This window comes from Barbus barbus (genome assembly GCF_936440315.1).
Source record: "Barbus barbus genome assembly, chromosome: 39".
In the NCBI taxonomy this organism is placed as follows: domain Eukaryota; kingdom Metazoa; phylum Chordata; class Actinopteri; order Cypriniformes; family Cyprinidae; genus Barbus; species Barbus barbus.
The window spans coordinates 12760421-12784804 of NC_136717.1; the positions used below are offsets into that span (position 1 = coordinate 12760421).

The following is a 24384-nucleotide window of genomic DNA, read 5'->3' on the forward strand; positions in this document are numbered from 1 at the left end:
TACGAGTATGAATCTAAATGTGTATATCTATGTCAGTGTGCATAGATTATGCCCTGTCGCTCTTCTCCAGAAAGGAAGGGCGATGTTTGGAGTGAAAGCAGCGGTTGCAGAGGCAGACAGTGTCTCTGAATCACGGCCCGAATCGTCAACGTTTGCTCACAGAGGATACCGCTGGGCCAGCATGAGGCCAATGCCTTCACCTGACTTGCTCCTGTCCTCTTGCAGCTGTGTAAATACAGACTATGACACATTCGCTTGAATGCACATGGTACCGAGTGCTGCTCCGTTGGAAGCCCACATCAAAAAAACAGGTGGATTTTATAATAGTGTCTGCATGCAATACATTTAGCCATTGTTGGACTTGGTTTATGCACACATAGATAGATAAATTTGTTAACTTTTGTTGAGACAGTCACGCATGCATCTGTATGTCTTTGTAAACACATCGCATGCAGATGCTAGAGAGCCTGTGATGCTGGTTTTCCAAATTTGATGAACTACTTAGGCACTGATTAGTTTTTGTGTTTAAGCCAGGTGCAGCTATTACATTTAAATTCTCACAGTTATGAGCCTGAAATGTAGGAAATACACAGGGCTTCCTCCTGCATCTGACCTTCTTGTGTACAATCAGCCTTGGCTCGATTTGAACCCTTAAAGCCTCTTCTGAGGGAAGCAGACCACCCCTGAGTTTTACTACACGAAACGCTTAGAAAATCCAGACATTAGGCCTGGGCCAGGCAGCCCATATGAGAGATTAAATCAAAAACATCCGACAGAAATGTTACTTTTTTTTCTGAGGAAGCCAAACAAGTTGTTAAATGATTCATTATGGACCTCTGTGGAGCAAAAGACTTCAGAGACCTGCCTCAGTCATAGATAATCCAACGTCAATCAGCAGGTGACCTTTATAAAGACGGTGCTTAACTTCTGAAAAACTGGACAGTTTAGGAATGGACCTTAAATGGTCATGTCATATAATCTATAGGCTCAAAGCCTGAGGAGGCGGAGGTTTACATTCCAAGCCATAAAGCTGTGAAAAAAGACAGAGCCTCTTCTGACCAAGTGCGAGGGTAGTGAAGAGAGAGTGAGACGTTGAATCTAAAGAGCAAAAACCCAGAAACATATGTACTCATCAATTACTCGCAACCTCTGGGAGAGTACTTGTGCAATTTTCAGTGTGGACAAATAGAGCCAAGGCCAAACTCTTCCTTCTGAGAGCCAGGCCCTTATGCCAGCCGTATGAGAGAGATGAACATAATTCTCCATGTCACTGACCAGCAAGTACAACAAATATTTTAACAAATTTCCTAAATTATAGTCTTTACAGTAGTGGGAATATAAGTCCTGTTGGAGCTATCAGCGGGGGATCGTGTTGGAGAGACCACAAATGCAATCCTGGCTTAAAGCTGCCCGATAGCTTCACCAGCGAGTGAAGTGCCGTGTAAGCGGTGTACCCCTTAGTGCAGATCTGGTCCAATCCAAACATTCCTTAAAGAGCTGTCTGGCAGGGTTAAGACGTTTGGTCTCTCTCTATACCATCATCGGCCTTCTTAAGGTCTCGACAGAAGGCTTAGCTATTGGCGGATGGCTACCTCTGTCCTGGGTTCAATGGGTTCTCTGATCACTATTACAGGGTACTGTTGAGTCCCATCAAAGCCAGACGTCTATATTGTAGATCACGCAATGGCTAACCGCAATAACAACCTTTCCTTTTTGTCCTCAATCAAGAGCATCACGAACCAAAGCCCAATCTGCTCTCCATTTCCTATGAGCAAGAGGAGATGAAAGATCAGGTGCATGTGGCATTCATGCTGCCTCTTGGCCAGACGTAAAAAAAAGTCCAGCTTTTGGCAAGCACACCTCTTCTTTCATCCCACCCAGACTCCCCCACTGGACTCCTTGTCTCATTTTAATCCTTTCCTTTCAGGGTGCAACGGAACGCTTATGGACCCAATATCTATTCATTCAAGCCATCTGAATACATCATCTTCTTTGAGTCAGTGAGTTCACGGTGTTCGTCACCCTGTGGTGTTGACTAAGTCGGAATGAAGTAGGCCTAAAACGGAGGTGGGTATATTTCCCAAGCTCATTTACATTACCTACAGCTATCATAAAAGAGAGGCACTTTCTGGGCAGATTGTAAAATCAGTTAGCAAGACGGTGGTGGGCACGATACAATGTTAACTTTACTGCTCAAAGTGTACCTGGCAGCAAAGAGGCAGGATCCGAAGTAGAGTGCATCCAGAGTGGGTCTGCAGAAAAGAGTAAACAACTGGCCTATTAAAGCGTAACTGCTTTCAGCCCGCAGCCAAGTGCTACTTCAGAGTATAAACCTGAAAAAACAAGCTCAGACCCACAAACACACTCACAACATGCACATACACAATGACGGATCAGGGCAAAAGCCTGGCACGCCTGTAGTTCCTCTGTCTGCCAGGCAAAAAAAAATTTAAACTATGACTACCCACAGTAAAATAATGTGCAAAAACGATGCTCCTCATGTCCAAGTTTTAATGTTTGCCATCATACTCCTTTTCCATTTATGTGGGAACAATTTGATTGGACCACCAGGAATACACATCCAACTTGTTGAATAATCACTAGACCTGCATGGAATCAAACGGAATTCTGTGCAAAGCTCTATGGAATTGGAACAAAATTTGACACCTCCCTTTGCTAATCTGATCAGAGTTCTCTCTCTCTCTGTGGCACTGCACTTTATATGATAGGACAATCCTAATTGATAATCTTTTTAATAAGTTATATTTTTTAATAAGTTAAAAAAATATATAATTTTGGATACAAGAAGAAAATTTACAACAAGCTGCAAATTATACAGCTATAATGTAACAAGTTCATAAACACTTACTGATGGTTTCAATATCATCACAAGTCATTTTTGCAAACTAATAAATGAATAACTACATTTATGTATGCCAGCCAGCTAGGACAACATCATCTTGTTGAATCAGCAGAACTTGCAACATCAGTTCAGAACACACTGCAGAAAATATCAGTTTACATGGCATCACAAAATGGATGAAATTTTCATTGGCAATGCAGCAAAGGCTTGAAACTCTCAAACTTTCTCACATAGTTACTGTTGAGTCCTGTAAAATCATACAAAAAGAGACCATCAACCATGGGGTAGTACATTAATTCACCCAAAGGTCACATTTCTGTCGTGATGGTGCAATATCTTTCTCTTCCTTTCACCTTCTCCCTCCCTCTTTTCTTTTTACCTAATCTTTCTTTCTACACATCTGTAACACTGCACTCCAGCATCCTGTTTTTATGCAACTCTCAGCAAAACAGGCTTCGGCCCCTAAGGCAGCAAGTGCAAGGATCATCTTTTGCCCAGAAAATAAGAGCGATCACATGCTGCCACACCTATGAACAATTTAACAGAAAAGCAAAAATTGCTGGCAAGTAGTTCCAAGGCTGTTGCGGTTTTGAAGTACACAAACAGATACAGAGCAGCATAGCAGGGGCTGGCCTTTTCTCAATACAGTGCTCTTTAGCCTGTAGCGATGTAACTTAGCCATCCTTCGTATGACTAATAGCTCCTGTCAACCTGGGAAAATTAATATCAGAGCACGCCTTGACTATATGCATCAGCGGAACGGCCCACTTGGAGACTCAGTGCCAGTGCTATGGGTGTATGTCTGGCATATGTGTGTGTATGTATGAGATCAGGGGACACAAAGCATGGCACACTCACACCCTATACAATGTGCTTTTTATTTAAAGCTGCCTCTTAAAACTCTGTGTTTTAATTAAACCAAATTTACTACAGATTACTGTAATATTGGCTCACTTTGACTACACAGAAAGGAGGGCTGTGATCCATGAAAGCCAAGCAGACCTCTTCATCTGCCTAGCTACTCATCCTGTTTCCTCTCTTCCCTTACCCAGTCCTATTTGTCCTTTCCCTTCTTCTCTCAGCTGCTCCTTTATGAAGTTACAATAAAGCATGAGCGAGAGAGAGGAAACAGGCAGATGTGGGCTGATTAAAGCTTTAAAAATCTGCAGTAGGTGCTTCCAATGCAGTAAGTCTTTCTCATGCACATCTTCTTTGAGGGCGAGCAGGGGTGTGAGCCAAACACACATTTCCACTTCAGTGTGCAGTGCCAATTCAACTAAACTAGCCTTGCAAAAAAGACCAGCATAATGCGTTGTGTTTTAGATGCTGGTGTACTGGTACTGGTGCCTGGAGCACTGGTGTACCCATTAGAATATTGTTCACAAAATTACTACAACAAACTAAAATTAAAAGAAAAAATACAAATAAAGCTAAAGCTTATATATATATTGTATCCAGTGCTGTTTTGGACCCCACTGACTGTTACTGTATGGACAAGACAAGATATATAAATATATTTTACAAAAGAAAGAGAGTCAAACATATTTAGAAAGACATGAGCCTTTTCATTGGGTGAACTAGCACTTTAAGAGGTGAGAGATAGTTATAATGTACCATGTATTAATTTGTGCCTCAACATACCATGACAATTCTTCAGCCTTTCAAATGAAGAGACATAATAACTTTTCCAGAAGTTTCCAGATGAATGGACATAAGGCAATACACCACAATCGTCTAAGCTTAACAGAATGTGATTTTGATCACTTTGAAAAACAGAATATTGTGCCATTATGATGCAAATACTACTATAGACATAAACCAACATACCTCCCAGACAGCTTCAAATGGAAGTGTGTGCAAAGGTACACACGCTAATCGAGACCGGGATAACAGCAGTGGCGGGAAAGAGACAATGAGCCTGTGATTGACTCGAGTCACCATCTGCATTGATGAGTGTGTTATCACATGGCTTCACTGAGACACAATGGACCCCTGTGCCACTTTCATAACCGCAGTAATGGACTGTTCACTCAAGGATAACCACCCCTTCTCACTAGATCATTATGAGAGAATATTTGTTTGCACATTTTTTTGGATATTCAAGCCCCATCAAACATCAACCACTGTGTTAATGGCTGACCTAAACCATGCATGAACCAATTGGAGGACAATAGTTCCCTCTCTCTCTCTCTCTCTCTCTCTCTATATATATATATATATAGACTCAGTACCAAGTAAAGTTTCGAAGCATTATGCTATTAAGATGATTACACCATAATTATGAGATTAGGAGACTCTGTTATTCGTCAAGGAAGCACAGAGAAGAGTTTGTGTGGTAAGAGAGAGAGAGAGAAAGAGAGTCAAAGCATGTGGTAAAAGCCAGACCCGTCATGTCTGGTCACCCCGGTCTTGACCCCGAACAGTTTTGTTGTCTATAAGGGTGCACTTCAGTTTTAAACACTGTTAATGAGAAGCTTAACACCTTTCCAAAGTAATATTAACACCCTTTGAATGACAGGAAATATTTAAGCCCTGGTCTGCAGGGGCAAGTTGGTGAGGCAGGATATGAGGATCAATTTTCAGAAATGATTAATGATTAAACTGACTACAAAGGTAAATATAAAGCTAACGTTTATTAAAGGTTAAGTAAATTGCCACTCGCATTACAAAACGGAATTGCTAGAATAAAAACTAAAAACATTTGTGCTGAGCAAATAAATCAAATAAATCTCTAAAAATTAAATCGCTTATCTGATCTAATTGGTTTCTGCTGGCACAGCTTTTTTTATTTTATTTTATGTTGGCTGGTGTGACAGGATACACACACACTGAGTTCAGAGCCTGTCTATGTACTTCACAGTTCATTTGTTGCGGTCATTTGGGAAAACACAGATTAAATCATTTAACCAAATGCAGTACTGGGGTGAACAACTGCAAATGTCATTGCAACTTTAAAACTTTATCACAACAAAATTATCACCTCAAAGTGTTTCAGTGATCTTAAGTGTGTTTTAAAATGTAACTCGCTTGGAAGTTCTGCATCTGTTCAACATTAGTTTGTGCCACTTTAGTTAACATAATGAACACCACCATTCAACAGTTTGGGGTCAGTAAGATTTGTTTAATGCTTTTGAAAGAGGTCTCTTATGCTCACCAATGCTGCATTTATTTAATTAAAAATACAATAAAACAGATCAGCAGCCATTACTCTAGTCTTCAGTGTCACATGATCTTTCAGAAATCATTTTAATATGATGATTTGAGGCATTCATTCAATAATAAATCAAACAATAAGATCTTACTGACCTCAAACTTTTAAACAGTACTGTTTTAAAGATTCAGTCAGACTGCAAGATGGTTTCTGGGATCTTGTAATATTTGAAGATGCATGTGACATTTTGAAAAGAAAAGCAGTTAAACAGTAGCCAGCAAAAGTTTCCTGAAGTGTCCAATGACCTCTAAACATTCACGCATGTCAGTGCACAAACACTCCACTGAAACACTTTTGGACTTTTGCCCATTGGGCAGGAAATCCCATGATTCTGTAGCAGGTCACAATGTAATCACACAGTCTGACTCACAGAGGGGCTGACTAATTGCACTCATTCAGTTTACCTCTCCTCTACTTTAGGAATGAGTCAACTAGTCGTTTTAGTAGAAAATGAGACTAGTAAGTGGTGCCTAGTGAACACAACCCTTAATATCGCCTATATTATATATTATATATTGTGTATTTTTTATTTTTTTTGCTGCTTTGTACATTGGTTATTGGCTATTTCTTGTTATTTTGTCTTATTACCTGTGTCCTGTCCTGTTACTGTCTTTCTGTTGCACTGTGGAGCTTCTGTCACTACAACAAATTCCTTGTATGTGTAAACATACTTGGCCAATAAAGCTCATTCTGATTCTGATTCTGATTCTGAACTAACATGAACAAACAGGGTTACCCAAAACCAGCTAGTCTAGTAGTTGTTCCGACAAGCTAACGACTAGTTGATCATGAAAATAAGTAACCATGCGCATCACTCCTTTCCTTTCCTGGTGCGTATTAACGACATACTGAGATGTCTGCTCTGTCCCGGTCCCTGCTGATTGCTAATGAACCCCATGTTTTGGTTTTGACAGATGTTCCTCCTCTGTGCCGAGCCAAGAGAAAGACTGTGTGTGTGTGACCTCTGTGTGCGGCATTGGGCTCGTGGCGTGTATCAGAGCCAGTTATACAGACAGTGCCAGGTGTGTGCACTGCCTCCATCCCTCTATCAGCAGAGAGAGAGAGAGAGCGAGAGGGAGGGAGAGTGTGCACAAACGGTGAGAATGAGCAAAGGAGAGGTCTGGAATGAAGTGAATGCTCCAGGAAAATGAGAGAAGTTTATGTAACAAATGACAAATGCAGCTGATTAGAGCAATGAAGGAAAGGGAGTGAAAGAACAGAAAGATTCAACTAGAAGACTGGAAGTGAACGGTAATAGACTAACTACTTGAATGCGCGTGTTCATGGGTTTGCTTACACACTCTTTGGGCAAAATAGAAGTTAGCCAACAAAACCATGTTTCAAAGATAGAATGATTAATAAATAAAGTCAATTATTTTATTTAAAGATAATTTCATTTAAAATAGAGACTTTTGGGGCTTATATCCATTTGTGTTTATTTACTGATTTATCGATTCATTCATTCTAAAAATTCAGGTTCCACAACAATATTCAACACTAGTCGATATGTGTTCATTATTCACTTGATAAGGATTTTTAAAAATATATTTTACTCACAATTTCATAAGCAGAAAACTGAATTAAAATAAGAAAGGTCTTGATTTTTAGTTTTTTAGCAAATTTTAATGGTTGTTTTGTCTTTTTTTTAAATAATTTTAATTCATCTTGAGACCCCCTTGGAAGTCTGATGAGGCCTCCTGATTGAGAACCACTAGTCTCTGGTATGTCATTAGATAACTAGGTATGTTTGCCTGCACAAGTTGGTCTTTTCTTTGTGTACTTTTATGGCAGTACACACCACAAAAGTGGAAGTGTATAGAGTTTGTGTCCCTCTCTGATTATTTAATTGCCATACCTTTGAACTAGCACAATGCCTTGAGGTACTGTTTTTGTGGAAATGGCCTGGTGTTTGTGAGCAGTTGTCTGAAAGGATGTAGGTAACTTCCGCCCATGGGCTGCACTGTGCAAATCGGTAAGAAAGTCTGCAGCTCTGCAGTGCCGCATCAATAAACACCATTCAAGAATATCAGATATGGCAGAGGGGCTCGGCCACTTAAGGGAAACAAAATTACGCCTGCCAGATCGTTAAATGTTATTAGATGTAATTTTTTCTTTCAAATTGAGCTGTGTACACAGTGTGTTCTTGGTCTCTGGACTGCTCACCCCTGTAAAAAAAATTAATTAATTTAAAAAAAAAAACAGGATGCCTGGCAAGAACTTCCATGTAGGTTGCATGCTGTTTTTCTCACCAATATTTCTTCCTGTTTTAACTAAAGACTGATTTGACTTCCAGAGAAGTTAAATATAAACTTTCACGTCTGTTTTGTAAATAAACTCTATAATGCGACCACAAAACACTTACAGGAATAGTTTACCAAAATATCGAAATTCTTTCATCATCCACTCACCCTAATTTTGTTCAAAACTGACAAGACTTTCTTTCTTCAGTAAAACACAAAATTAGAAATTCTGAATAATGAACTGGTTGTTCTTTTCCTTGGAATTACAGTGGATGGGGAGTAAAGCTTTTCTGTAAATAAATGAAATAAATAATCACAAAAGTGATGCACAAAAACTTTTTTTTTATTTGGTCTATCGGCTTCTGAAAAATTTGAATATAGAGTCAACTTATAGCATAGGCCTACATTTTGGTGCTTCTGCATCTTTTTTCAAGGGTGAAAGCTTTATCTTATCTGAATGAAAAAGTTTGGAAATAACATGAGGGTGAGTAAATGATGACAGAATTTTTTGGGTGAACTAATTTTTGTTCATGGAAGTCAGAATGAGCGTTTCTATTAAAATAAATGATTTGACTTGGAGCAGGAAACCCTTAAAAATAAACTGAACAGCGTGAATCAATGTGTCTGGTTTTATCTGAATAAACATCATCATCACTCAACCATTGACTAGGCACACTGGGAAAGAATGTGAGTGAGTTATTAGATTATTTAGATTTTTACAAGTCACACCTCTTAAGAGAGCTGTAGGATAGTATGTTTCCAAGCAAGCTGAGCTGTCTAATGGTTCTAAGCCTCCACCTCTGCTTGTCTAAGGGTGAGCGCCATCACTTGTCTTCAGTGTCCTGCACTCTTCCAGATAAGGAGTGCAGCATGCCAGACCTCCCATGGCTGCGACATACACAGACAGAAGAACCCCCCCCTTCCGACCTCAAGCCTCAGTGTTTCACCACCGACGGCACCTCTGCTGATGGGAAACGCTGGCACTGTCCCCTTGCACTTTAAACATTCTCCTGCCTCCCCTTCTAACACACTGTGAGCCGTCAGTGGCCTGTTTACATTCCCTGACTTCTTATTCTTAATACAAATCTTGAATGGGACAAGTACAGAGATCTGGGGAACTTCGCTATTAGACTGCACCGCTAAGATTACTAAGAATGAAGATGAATATGCATGCGTGTGTTTCTGTGTAAGCATAAGTAACAGGATGAAATGACAACAGCCTCAAGATATTTTCTGGGAGACATTACTGTAAAAAAGTTAAAGGGTTTGTTGACCCAATTATTTTTGTATATATAAAGTCAAAAACAAGTGAAATATTCTTCAAAATACCCTCCTTTTGTTCCACATAAGACAGAAAGTAATACAGGTTTTGAACTACTGTATCCCCCCTAGAAAAGTTAAAAATGAGCGAGATACGAGTTTAAGGGAAGCTGCTTTTCACTGGACAGTTAAACTGTCAACAAAAATGAGAGGTGTAAATACAGCAGCCGAATTGCCTCCTGTTGTTGACAATACAGTTTTGAGAGTTAAGAGCAGCTGGGGGATTTCACATAACTTTAATACAAAAGACAATTCATAGAGCGCAACAAAACACATTTTAAAGAAATATGTAAGATGGCAAAGCAAATGGAAGATTTGCACAGGGCGAAAGACCCATGTTCTATTTAGAATGGGATTTTGCTGTCATACTTCTACACTGGATGCTAGAACAACATCTCAGACAAACCTCAGTTTCCACATGCAGTATAGAAGACTGTCTCCACCATCCCATATGCATTCAAAGCCAAACACTCAAATGAGGATTTTCAAAAAGCTGTTGGGATAATAGATAATGCAATAAATACGAGTAATAAAATGTAACAGATGGATTTCTCTCAACAAAACATTTCTGGATCATTATTTTTGGATCTATATCAACAGCTGTTTTATATGATGATCTAAACACAACAAAAAGTGTTCACTTTGAACAAGAAGAGAATTCTTCATGTCCCAATTTTAGGCTTGTATAACAGTGAACAGCACCCTGTGGAGTCATTCCATTTTCATTTCAGTTGTTAAGTCAAGTGCACGGATTGCAGAGCAATGGAAGGTGAATTAAGAGTACTGTTCTGATTTTTATTTACTGTACTAGAGTTGTGTAGGAGTTCATAGAAGTAGGTTTTAAAAAAAAAAAATATATATATATATATATATATATATATATATATATATATATTTCCTTATGCTTCTTATTTCCCAGACACAGAAGTCAGTTAATTAAAATACCATGTTGTTTCCTTCTTTTTGTTCTCATGTATTTTCTCTCACCAAGCCTTCCACAGACACACATTCTTAAACACACCTCACTGCCCTTGTTCTCAGGTGTATAAAGTGTACAGAGTCAGCTATAATCAGTTCACCAACCAGACCAACCACATATTTCCTCCGTTTACTATGGGATATTGCACTTACACAACCATAATTTTTTACACTCTCTAACACTGTCATGAGATGAGGCCCTTGCATACTGTAAACTATGCAGGCTCCTGTGGATGGCTTCTCCTACAGGCATCCAAAAGTGCTTCTACAGCACACTCGCAGTCTGTCCACACATTAGCCGTTAAGTTGTTCCATGGGTTTACTTTAAATCTTGCTCTGCAGAGCTTTTGTTTTGTTTGGAAACTTGATAAATTGCACAGGCAGATCACAACACCGCCAGCTGCGCAGTAGACTGATGTCCTTGAATGCAAAGTTTGTCATGAGTCTGCAGTCCCGCCACACGATTCAAATCAAACTGCAGCCGCATAAAGCCTGTCAACACCAAACAAGGTGAACATGCTGCCCTCTGTGGGGATGACTACAAACATGTCTAAACAGGCATGTGGGTATAAACAAATCCACATCTACTGAATGAATGCACTCTGACATGCCATTGCATTATAATCTTCACTAGCCCCACCAAAACTAGACTGTCAGGAGAAAGTAAGTACTGCCTCAGGCTCTTCAGTCCTTTCAAAGAGAGTTGAATGACCTGAGTGGACAAGCCCACATTAGGACTCATTATTCCCCTGTGATCAGTCAGGAAGGGACAGGTGGGACATTTCTTTAGTTAAGGAGACAGAAAAAAAATATATATATATATTTTTTAAATCAGTCACATGATATACAATAACATTATTAATATTCAAATATAGTGCTTGCTCAGTTGAGCTTCATGACCAGTCTTACATTTCCACTGTATTGTTAACAGCAAACTAAAGTGAAAAGACAAGTCTAGTCTTTATTCTCACTAAAGGGCATGACACTTGAGGGAACAGTGTCTTGGGTCACAAGAGCACTGAGTTAATAATAAAACACACTTCCCCTCTTTCTTGGCCCTGCTGCCCTGCAGCAACCCTGAACATGCTTGTGACCGCTGCACCAGAAACCCTGCTTAGTCAACCATGACCCTGCTTTGAAGTTAGCACACACTTCCTGCAGGTTACAAGAAAATCCAGCCTCTTAGAATCTGAAAATGAAGGATGAAAACTAAGGAGGTCACAATTGATACAATGGACAGGATGAGCTTACTAAACAGGAAAGTCTTTTCCCTACAGTCAATTTTTTTTTCCTCCAGTTTTGACAGGCGGGTCTAGCAAAACCTCAAATGAATCTGCTTGGCGGGATTTTTTAAAGATTCTCACTTGCTTCACTCAAAAGCACCCCGCCTTCCTTCTGTCTCCACACTGGTTTGCAGCCAAATGTATGAAAATTGCTGTCAGAAATCTTGGCATGCTTTTGTTTTGAATGGGAAAGAGTTCACAGCAATCATTCGCTAGCAACTGTCCTTTTTTAATATAGTGATGCCTGAGAAAAGAGCAGTAGAGCAGGGGGGAAACACCAGCCATCTATCTGTAACGGAGCACCACAAGTGGGGAATAGGGAGTTAGTGTTCTGCACCGTTCCACTACACACAAGTGTTTCTCAGGTGGCCGAATCTCCCCAGCAAACACACCCCTAAAACTGCCCTCATGCTTCATTTCACAGATAGAGATCTTAATAGCCTCAGCAAAACTACTACAACAGCTCGCTCGCAAACTGGAAGTATCAGCCACATGAATGACATGGATTGTAATGATAAACTAGCCATGCTCAAACAGTACACGATTCAGCAGTGTGAGTTTTCCTGCAGATATTAAAGTGATAGTTTATTCAAAAAGTAAAATCATAATTCCACAAGAACCGTTACCAGCTTGAGGCAACATGAGAGAGTCACCTGTACAGCGAATCAGTACCTGCTCTAAACACCAACCCATACACAGCACATTTTGAATACCATCATCAGCCTCACTGACCTTGCAGATCTTGCTCTCCTCTGCCTCTCTGCTGCTACGTGCCAAAGTTGTGGCCGGAGCCGGGACCAAGCTTGACCTCCTATCATGGATCTCCGTCTTGAATGACAGCTGACAGGAGAGCATAGAAGATTCCGTGACTCTGAGCTCCGAGCTCCTGGGCGTCAATCCATGTGCCATGTTGCTTCTCCCAGGGTTGGGGATGGGCAGTGCAGTGTGGATGGGTTTGGACCCCACAGCCGGCTGCCGGAGTTTCGATGCAACGCCAACTACCGGCATAGTCCCTCAGAGTGCAAGTCGCAGAGAGAAATAAGGAGGGGGAAAAAGTGGAGGAGTTGTCTCTCGTGCCTTTCTCCCACAAGAGAGAGAGAGAGAGAGAGAGAGAGAGAGAGCCCTGTGTCTGCTCTTGACGTCTGACAGGGACTGTAAGAGTTAGGAGGGGGGCGAATGGTCTCTTAGAGAGTTCTGCTAGCGGGAGAGAGTGCGGACACACTCATTCTGTTGCAGACAGCGTGTGCTGCTCTCAGTAACTGAGAAGGCTCCTCCACTACACATTCTCCCCTCCTCCTCTCGCTCTTCCACTCCTACTCTGACAGAGCGCCACTACAAAACCAAACAGCTCTCGGGGGCGTGAACTTCTCTGGAAGGTAACCACCACTCTGCTCTCCTCACTGCCTGATTGCCCAGACCTGAGTCTCTATCACATGCACACACATGGATCTAACTCTCTGGTTCCTCCTCTGTCATTTGAAGAACATTCCACAGCAGCGCGTCACACTCCGACTGCAACTGTCAAAACAGTCTCTCGGTAACCCAGCTCAGATCAGTGGACATAGACACCTCACACTGGCTGCAGCTGGAACAACTGAATGCTGTGATGAAAGAACGAGTGCAAAAAGAACACTCCAAAGACAGGGGAAACGTTTGGGGTTGTTTGGAGTGAAAGTAAGTCTGTATATATGTGATGGCCAACACAAACAGATGTTAGAGAATGTCTACTCTCTTTAATCCCGGAAACAATCCACACTAAAGTTGTTTGTCTAGTTCCCTGGATTTAGCTGCCAAACTCCAATTTGCTGTGTCTAGCTTCCTTTTTTTTTGTGCTGTCAACTTTACTTTCACTCTCATCTCATCTATCATCCCCACCCTGTTCATGGAAATAGTTGGTGAAGAATCAGAACGACAGGAAGGCTCGGAGACAGTGGACTAACAACAGAATTTGTGTTAGACAGTTTGCATAGCATTTGTGGCGGGTGAATAGGAGAACCTGACCGTGGCGCTGACAGCACTGGCACCAACCTCCCTGCTAATTCATGTCAAACTAATAATCAGGGCATTTTCTTATATGTTTAGCCCAGGAGATAGGATTCATTTCCCATGAACAGAGGACAAACGAATCATTGCCCATGATCACTAAACGGTCTGTCATACCTGGCAAAATGCCTGCATACATGGATTTTCAACTGTGGTGTGAAACTGAGCAGCCCTTGATGTATTAAAGACTTTATTAAGTGGGCAAAATATGACATGTACCATGGTTTTTAACAGCCGTTAGCCCGGTGTGAGACTTAAAAGGGAGTGAAAGTTTTATATGGAAAGAGCCCATCTGGTTCAGTTTAAAAGCAGGGATGTGTGGAGGAACAGCAAGGATTTCCACCACATCGGAACACTTTAACACTGCATCGTCCAGTTCCTAAGCCTACTCTGAGCACCTACAATTTATTTAATACCTCAAGGGATAGACTCAACACTCACAAAACTAAGCCTGTGTGTATGCCTGTTTGATATATTTAGAATCAAGTGCATTTAATGAAATGATGAACATGTTCCTCCTTCATTAACATCATATTTTACTGTAGAGTGCAATCCAACGATTCTGCAAAGCAATGAATGACACCTATACCTTCAATCTGAGAAAATTATATAGAATTATATATAGAAAGAAACGGCTGTGATTTATTCTTCAGTATTCCAGGTGCTCAGAGGATCACATGTTACTGAACGCTCCAGGCAGGAGATTGGATTCAACACAACAGTGGAGCCGGAATGTAATTTTCATGTCTTCCTTGCAGAGTTCATCTAGCCACTCTGGAAAAGCACTGCTGAACGCCGTACTTCCAGCTACCTGCGTTTTCCGAACGCACTGCGGTGAAGCAGAGCTAAATGTCTCCTGCTAACTGCCTCGGAGAAGCCAAAGTCAACAGGAGCAGAGCAACCTCCAGGTTCAGTTCCATCTGAGCTCGGTAGGTCATGGCTAGTGCGCTGTTCAGACATTCAACCGCATTTCTCCACATCAGAACCCATACTCTTAGCGAGCTGGTTAAGCGGGGACAAAGATCATAAAACATGATGAGGATGTTGATGGGAATGACAGCAATATTGTTGTTGATGCCGCAGGGTGATGATGGTAATCATAGAGTTCGCTCCCTCGGGCTTGTCTAGTGAGGCACAGTTGACAACTGTGGCCTGTACCTCTGAAGTACCATAATTCCTACAACAAACAATGCGTCTTATGAGATTGGGCATGGGCAATGCTCCTTGGAAGAGGCAAGGAGCCCTGACAAGAGCTAAATTTACAGTCTCAATCTCTATTTCTGAATGTGGGCTCAGCAGAGTTGCTCCATTCTAGGTGGCCTCCAAAGCCACAGTGGAGTATCTTGTGGCAGGGAAAAAGGGCATTCCAACAGGACCGGGGGAAGGGGTGGGCTGAGGGAGAAACCTCAAGATTTTCGGGTTGGGGGAGAATTATGGAAGACCCAAAAGCCACAGCCCAAGAGAGGAAATAGGAACTCAGCATCTCAAGACTCATACCTCCTGGCCAAGCATCATAGCGTGTGATTAAGTCAACTTGCTGCTTTCCACGAAAGAGCCTGGAAGGAAATCTACTGCTGTGTTTGCTGAGATACTCTCTTTTCTCTCTGTCTGATAAAAGCAGGGGTTCAGCATTATACAATGAGCACAAGCACGCATTGGAAAATCTCCAGCTGACTTGCTCTCGGTTGCCACATTCATCCATGAATTGGAATATTGTGAGAGGCCTGAGGCTTTGCACTGACAGGTTGCAGAAAAAGAAATACCAGGCAGAACCAAAGCAGTGGTTCCTGATTATACAGAACATCCCTGCGTGGGACCTGACGTCAGAGAATGGCCTGCTCTCCCTGTGAAAACAAGCAGAGAGGGAGAGACGGGCAGAAAGAGAGACTGAAAAAGACAACGAGAGAGGGGTTGACCCTCTTGCATCCCCTCTGGACCCTCCCCTGTCAAAACAAAACCCTTGAGAGGCTGATAGTCATGCACCTGGTCCCCACCACAAGCACAAGCTTATCTCGCCTCTGCATATAGGATGGCATGGAAAACAAAACACACACACGGGGTGCTGGAGTCATGGATTCCTACTCCCCAGTCAAGCTTTGACGCCCTCCGTGGGCTCTCACCCTCTGCCTACAGGCTCCAGAGATAAGCTTTATATGGCACTATGATGGTATTAATTTTTCATCATTAGCATCAGAAGAGTGCTTCTTAAGATTCTCTTACCATGCTAATCCTCAAGAAGACTTCTAGTCTGGAGTGAATCATAGAGTATCAAGACATGACAAGGGTTAGAGGTGATGGAAGAATATCTATTCAATTTATTATTCATCGTTTCTTCTTTGTATTGAAGTCTTGAGCCCTTAAGGCCACCGTGATGGAGACAAGTAGTGAAACAGATTGAAACAATTCATTTTAGTGGGAGCAATTGCGCTCCATTTCGGATTCAAAGGGGTCGGAACAAATGGAATGTGAACTATCCTTTTTCAGACGGCCAAACTTATAAACACGCATTTAGCAAAAACGTCAAAGAAATTCCAGCTGCCTGGAGAACATGTTTGGAGCGGGTGGCTTGGCCACAACCCAAAAAGGAGTGGGTGGAAACAACACTACATTGAATCAAAGCCGCATCCTGCTTCCCAGCAGGAAATCTTCTACTTTCACCCAAAAACAGTGCTGCCACTTTCCTACTTAGTGGTCAACTTCGTCTACAACAATCAAACCTCAAAACCTGCTAAGTAGTCAAAAGTCATTGACATATAACCATGCATTTGATAAAGAAAAATATATTTAAAAAAAACTGGTATAACTCCTGTGCCAAAATCTCAGCAATTAACTCTTTGCAATTATGTTAGTTTCATGTAGCTTGAAACACTTTTATGCCATATTAAAGTTTAAATCTAGATTGATATTTTAAAGAGAAAAATAATCAAGTTAAACAATTTTCTTATACATGTGAGTATACACATCTTAGTCACTACTAAAAATAAATGTAAAGCAATTTTTTTTCTAAGAAACCACACTGGTGCAATCATTCTTTTAACAAGGATCCATTCCTCATTATAATTTCATGACTGTTGTATCCCCTTGCCACTATTTTTACCATAAAATATCAAATTGCATTCTTCAAAAACTATACTCAAATCATTGTAAATAATATAAGAAATAAGTGCAAGGTAATATAAGAAAGTAGTGCAAACCTTACTCCTGATTCTGAGCAATTGTTTTTAGACATCAACTATGGTCTTCCCCCATCAGTCCACATGTCTTGCTCTCTCCCTCTCTTTATTTCTGGTACAAGATTTGGTCTCTTTCGAAACATTTTCCAGCAAACTCAAGCAGGGAATCAATGCCTTACCATTCAGAACAATATGCAAAAGGCAGGGATGTACACTACAAATGTGCCTATTGTGACCTAAAAATAACATGAAAGGGAGGTCAGCCATCAATCCGAACAAGAGGAAAAGGCCACCACAAGACTGGGCCCAGTCCCAACTAAAGATCCCAGCAGAATAACACTAACATGGAAAAGCACAATAGTAGATCAGTGAACACTCAGCTGCCCAGGAGTCAGCAGTTATGTAGCCAAGGTCAGAATAACAAACACAGACAAACTGTTAAAGGTCCAGACCTCTGTGAGACTGACTGAGAGATTATTGGGTCCAGAAATGTGCACACCAGACATTGTGAAAATTAGATGAAAATTGAAAGGAATTACAACGTTTAATCTTCATTATCCTAACCAATATTCACACAGTGGCGTCAACTTAGAATCTAAAGGTCAATCAAGAATACCTTTTTTTTATTAGAAATAAACATTACTTACATAATGTTGGGCAAGTCTAATGAAAACTATATAGAAAAATTACATTGATACCATAGATCACTCAGAGAGAGCAGACAGGTTGCTTCTCTGAGGCTCAATCTCAAACCTTAACATATTACATACACACACACACACACACACACACAGCTGGCTCATCAGCAAATAGTCTTTTCACATCAACACTAACACACCAGCCTGCATTCCAAGGTGGCTTATCCTGGCACAAGTTGCTTTTAACAAACAGCATGGAGTCACAGCCATCCAATGCCTTACAGGGTAAAAGCATTCACCAAAGCCAAGGATGGGTGGCTAACAAATGACAGCTAAACCTAACCTCATATAGTAATAAAAAAGGTGAGATCCTTCAGCACTGAGTCGTTAAAGTGTATTTTATATTTCCGTTTTAACAGAACAACAGCAAATTTCATAAAAAAAAAATAAATAAATAAAAAATTATATATATATAATGAATTAATTTAATAAATTTAACCCCTTAAGTGTCAACCCCCCTTTTTGGGGGTAGAGCTGAAAAGGGGGTGTCCAGATTCAAATTAATGTAATTCTGGAATGGCTTGGAATATGAACCTAATTTTGGGCTCGTTTTTAAAAACACACTTGGAAGTTTCTTGTACAAGTGAAAGAAGTTGAATAAAATTTTAAATAAAAAAGTTATAGGTGTTTAAGTTTGTTGTAATAAAAAAAGTAATTTAATATTTATTTATATTTCATAAAAAAAAATAAAAATTAAATATGTGGTGAATTTAATTTCATGTCAAATGAAAAGCCTCCAGTCTAAAGAAGTTGTGTTCCAAATTTGACATTGATATCACAAAAAATGAGGATTCTGTGTTATTTTTAGTCGCTATACCAACAATGTCCACTAGGTACTAGTCATGCTCCTTGTATGATTTGTAATGGACGACTGATTTGATTTACAATTTTTGTTTTATTCAAACAGCAATAATAGGTTGTAAATGATTTTTTTTAAACCATAAATATGACATAAAAAATTTAATATGACCATATACAATAAAACAACTACTACTGAAAACACATTGGCCTTAGAAACAGCTCTGGCTGCTTACTGAGACTTATCTGAATATCTCCCCTGTTCATTACTGCATAAAGTTATGAAGATGGGCTCTTTCTAATCATAAATCTTAATCAAACATAGCTACTAGACTGTTGTTACAGAAACTTCACCAAAAAAGTTTATTTCATGTATGATCATACATGAACTTGACATGCATTAAATTTTTTACTGAATACTTGAAACATCAATCATATACAAATATACATATTCAATTTATTCTCAAAGTTTTAGATACAAACTAGAAAATAGGTTTTGTCTGAATTATTGGCAGCCAAAAAATAAAAAAAAATAAAAATTATTTCGTGATTGTATGTGTATGTATCAACTTATTGTAACAAAAGCCAACTTCTTGGTGTTTTTTTTTGTGCTAAATTTTCTTGTCACAAATTAATGAATTACTGTCACTACATAATTTTAAATATAAAACGGTGGTCAAATATGAAAAATACAATCTCTAAGGTTTCCAATGATATATAGTTTGTCAAGATTAGTTTAGGTTTAGTATAGAATATTACGGTTTTAAATATGTAATGGCTTTGGGCCCACCGGTGGGCCGGTGACACTTAAGGGGTAAATAAAAAAAATCAGGTAGTCAGTTAATCACAATAATTATATGATTTGTTATGATCATATATAGGCCTCTATAGATATATATATAGATATATATATAGTGAAAAAGTAAATGTTTTCTTGTAACATTTCAAAAAGTGAAACTTTCATGTATTTTAAATTCATTACATGTAAAGTAAAACATCTTAAAAGTTTATTTGTTTTAATTTAGATGATTAAAGCATACAGCTCATGAAAGTCAACAATGCAGTATCTCAAAATATTTACATTTGAGCTTCATTAAAAGACCATCCCTACAGTATAAATTCCGGGAATCTCTTGTTCTTTGGAGTGACAATAATGGGGAAGACTGCTGACTTGGCAATGGTCCAGAAGACAATCATTGACACCCTCCACAAAGAGGGTAAGTCACAGAAGGTCATTACTCACAGGGGTGGCTGTTCACAGAATACTGTATCAAAGTATATTAAATGCAAAGTTGACTGGAAGGAAGAAATTGGGTAGGAAAAGTGCACAAGCAACAGGGATGACCGCAAGCTTGAGAATACTGTCAAGCAAAGCTGATTCAAACACTTGTGAGAGCTTAACAAGGAGTGGACTGGAGCTGGAGTCAGTGCATCAAGAGCCACCACACTCAGACATCTTCAGGAAAAGGGTTACCAAGCCACATCTGAAACAGAAACAACGTCAGAAGCATCGTACCAGGGCTAAGGAGAAAAAGAACTGGACTGTTGCTCAGTGGTCCAAAGTCTTCTTTTCAGATAAAAGTAAATTTTGCATTTCATTTGGAAATAAAGGTCTGGAGTCTGGAGGAAGAGTGGAGAGGCACAGAACCCAAGCTGCTTGAAATCCAGTGTGAAGTTTCTGCAGCCATCTACCAGGAGCTTTTGGAGCACTTTATGCTTCCATCTGCTGACAAGCTTTATGGAGATACTGATTTCCTTTTCCAGCAGGACTTTAGCACCTGCCCACAGAGCCAAAACCATTTCCAAGAGCTTTGCTGACCATGATATTACTGTGCTTAACTGGCCAGCCAACATGCCTGACCTGAACCCCATATGGAATCTATGGGATATTTTCAAGAGAAAGATGAGAAACAGTCAATTCAACAATACAGAGGAGCTGAAGGCTCAATAGTGCCTCAGCAGAGCCACAGGCTGATCGTTTCCATACCACACCTCACTGATGCTGGAGTTTGTGCTAAAGGAGCCCTGACCAAGTATTGAGTGCATAAATCAACATACTTTAAAGAACTTGAACTTTTCTGTTTTGCAAATCCTTTTTTTGATTGATCTTAGAAAATATTCTAATATTCAATTATTATAATTAATTATCAATTATTAACAAACAAGCAAGCAAATAAATAAATATCACAAAATCAGGTGGTCAATTAGTCACCTATACGAATACATTATTTTACAACTAAAAATAAACAGCTGCAAAAATTCAAAATGCATGCCTTTTATGTATTAATAAAGAATTAATGCTTTTTACATATAGACAACTTAAAGGTAAACAAAAACAGCCTGTTTAATCAAATACAGCCATTTAAAACTATAGTTACTTTGAACTGTTTCTGGTGCAAGAATTCTTATTAGTATGCTTTAATAGAAAGGGCCTCCAATTATTACATGTCAATAATTTTGAAGCCTCCAAGTTGTGTTCAGAACACACTCTCCCCCTATGTTAACAGGTCTGTTGCATCTGTTCTTATTTTAAACATTCTTTTATACTAAAGCGACCCTCCTCTCCCCCCAGCTTCATTATAGTGTTTGCTGTGGATATCAGCATGTGTGCTTGTAAATAGCACTCAGTCTCACAGTATCTCCATGCGATAAACATACAGTGCTGTCACCTGTGGCTGCATCTCCAGCTCATTACAGATTGCTCATTGCACTGGAGCTGTGCTCCCAGAGAGAGAGAGTTTCTGATTAAAGGCTTGGGAAACGAGCCTGCAGTTCTGTGGTACTCCGCTATCAGTTCCTCGCACCGGCCTCAGCTCCGCAGCTCCAGATGTGGAGACACTGGGTCATTACTAGAGGCCTCCCATGTGGTGCGTGCTAACTGTCTTCCAGCTCATTACTCCAAACACTCTCTGCTCTACGCCGGGGTGTTTGGCTCGTCTGGAGGCTTGAGTTTGCGGTTTCTGAGCCCAGTCTGCACACTGACCGCTTCAGGCCTGCGAGAGGCTGGCATACCAACACTAACCAGTAGAAACAAGCTTTACTTTGAGACACTTATCTTAAGATACACATCATCATGCTCTCAGGTTTATATACAATTTCAGATTACAATTTTTTTTAATTATTTTTTTTTATTCAATGGAAATATCAGGTAGTACTGGATATTCATTTGTTTTATTTATTTCAATATTACCTTCTGCCAATCATTCAAATCCTCAATTTTTATGACAGTTTTAGTAATTTTGTTGTTTTCACATTTATATTTAATTTTTAATATTTCTATGTAGCTTTATTCTTATTTAGCTTTGTCTTTAATAAATTTAATAATTTAATAAAATTTAAATAATTTAATAAAACGTATTTCAGTTAGTTGTCAAGAGAACATTTCTATTTTTAAGTTATCATCTAATATCCAGATTTTATTTCATTTTTATTGCAATTACTAAAAGCGGCCATCTGAGTTTGAGCGAAAAAAACTAGGACTAGTTTGTAAAAGTAGGTTTTTAACATAATTGAGAAAATTTAATTAACAATTTGATTGACAGAAGTGATTCTTCAGACAAAGTTGCTCAATATGAGGAGATCTATCAAATTATATGAAGATTGAGTGGATGTGTGAAACGCCACGTGATTACAGAGGCATAAAACTTGTTAATAGGGATGGGTACCGAAACTCGGTATTAAATCGGTCTCGGGGCTAAATTATGAAAGACCGGAGTATCGATAAGATCTGAGTATCGATAAGCTCTACTTCTGTCGGTATTGGAGAAATTAAGAAAACACACATACATTTATTGTTGCTCTCTCTCTCTCTCTCTCTCTGTATATGTATATATATATATATATATATAATGTCGCTAGATGTTTTTATGTGCAATAATATTCAAACATTTGTCTATGATGCATTTTTGTTATGCGCAATTCAGAAGCCAGATCGCGCTCACGCCGAGGAGCTTCAGCACACGCAACATGAAAGTCCTGTTTAATTATGATAGAAGAGAGAACCAACTATTCAAACATCTGCTCACACTTTACGCCTGTGGCTGTTATATTAAGCGAAGTATTTTTTTTTTTTTTCGATTTTGGCTTCCAAGGATTATAGCCGCATTTGTTCTAGCACAACTCCCTTCCCTTCATAGCGGCGCGGATTCGTTCCTCCGAACCAAAACTTAACATCTGAATCAGCTCAATCAGTGATTGTTATAAAATGCCGTCTTTACTGTTGCTACATTGCAGGACATATTTGATAGTAAAACGTTGAAAGTACAATCTGCTGTTCCCCAGGCTGAAATGTGTGTGCGCGCGTGCATGTGCCTGCGCGGCGGCGTGCTCCAAAACGGACAAGCAAAGTACACTTTGAGCTTCGGGCGCATCGAAATAACACACAAAAATATGCCAAAAAATACACACACAATGTGTCAAAATGGCCGGTTATGAGAGTCTTCACTTTTATGTTTTAGGTGGACGAGAACAGTTGGGAGAAAATCCGATGCGTGTCAGTATATTGTCTTAAAGTATCAGACTGGAGCTTGAGCCATCAATGTTAATCAAAGAACAAAATGCAAAGAGAAAATCACCCACAGCTCTTAATCTGAACAACGTTATAGCTTTAATAAACATAAATCTATCAGTACATACAGTGAAAACTATGCAGTGCTCATTTACATTTGATTACTTTTGTAACTATTACTTACCTGAACATTAATATTAGTAGACCTTCATGGAAAAATGAAAGCACTGTTTATTTCATTTCGTTTGTGTGTTTGTTTTATTGTATTTGTCAGTTTGTTTTACTTTGTTTCTTTGTTCCTGTTGTTACTGTATCTTATCTTATGTATATAAAACACTAAAAATACCTGCACACTGGTGCATTTACAAATTGATGAAGTGCAGGCATTTTTAGTGTTTTATATACATAAGATAAGATACTGTAAGAATATGAACAAAGAAACAAAGTAAAACAAAAAGTACCGATAAGAATACCGTTAAAGTACCGGATCGATAAGCAGTATCGATAAGAGTAGTAATACCGTTAAAACCTTAACGATACCCATCCCTACTTGTTAATGTCACCTAGTGGCCGATTTCTTTCAAATTTCTCACAGACCTTCATGCCCACCGAGTTTCGTTCTGATCGGCCTCTGTTAACCTTGTCTAATTAGTGCTTAAACTTCATTGGCTGATGAGAGCCATGTTTTTTGAGATACGTGAATGTCCTCATAGACCCTTGTAGCACTTTGGATACTGGTAATTGGTAAATTTTCAAGTCAACTGGACAAATAGTTGCATAGATATAGCTGTTTTTATATTTTTCCCCTCTTATAGCGCCACCAAGTGGCCAAGCTCCAAAGTTTTAGTAAAAGTGGCCCTGCATCTTGTGAACGTTTTCAACTTTTTTTTGTTGTTAACCATTTATTTTCACTGTCCTGAGAATCTTTCTGCACTAGCTTGGTTACGAACGGGCATAAAAACCTAGGACTAGTTCACAAAAGTAAGTTTTGGTCAAAATTCAAAATGTCAGAAAATTTGCATACCGGAAATGATATCGGAGACAGTCATTTTATTTGATTTGAGGATTTCAATGTAAGACACTAGAGTATAAGACAAATGGTCTAGGAGTTAGCTGTAGCGCCCCCTATTGGTTGATTGGGGAGAGTCTTTGGATCTGAGTAGTAGTCTTTGGATTCTAAAATCAGATGACCCCCTTCTATCTAAATGGGCAGTTTGTGGCCAGAATTAGAAAAAGGAAATGGGTTGTTCAATACAGAGTTTATCCCTTG

The 24384-nt window shown here is 39.5% G+C and overlaps 1 protein-coding gene across 1 annotated transcript in view; it reads right to left on the minus strand.

Moving 5' to 3' along the window:
* Nucleotides 1-13210, minus strand: part of LOC306858825 (neuron navigator 3-like) — a 147701-nt gene extending 134491 nt beyond the window's left edge. The window contains exon 1 of the mRNA XM_079399580.1: nucleotides 12628-13210. Within this exon, the coding sequence (XP_079255706.1) occupies nucleotides 12628-12903 (276 nt within the window). The 5' untranslated portion in view covers nucleotides 12904-13210. The remainder of the gene's footprint in view (nucleotides 1-12627) is intronic.
* Between the last annotated feature and the right edge of the window lie 11174 nt (nucleotides 13211-24384).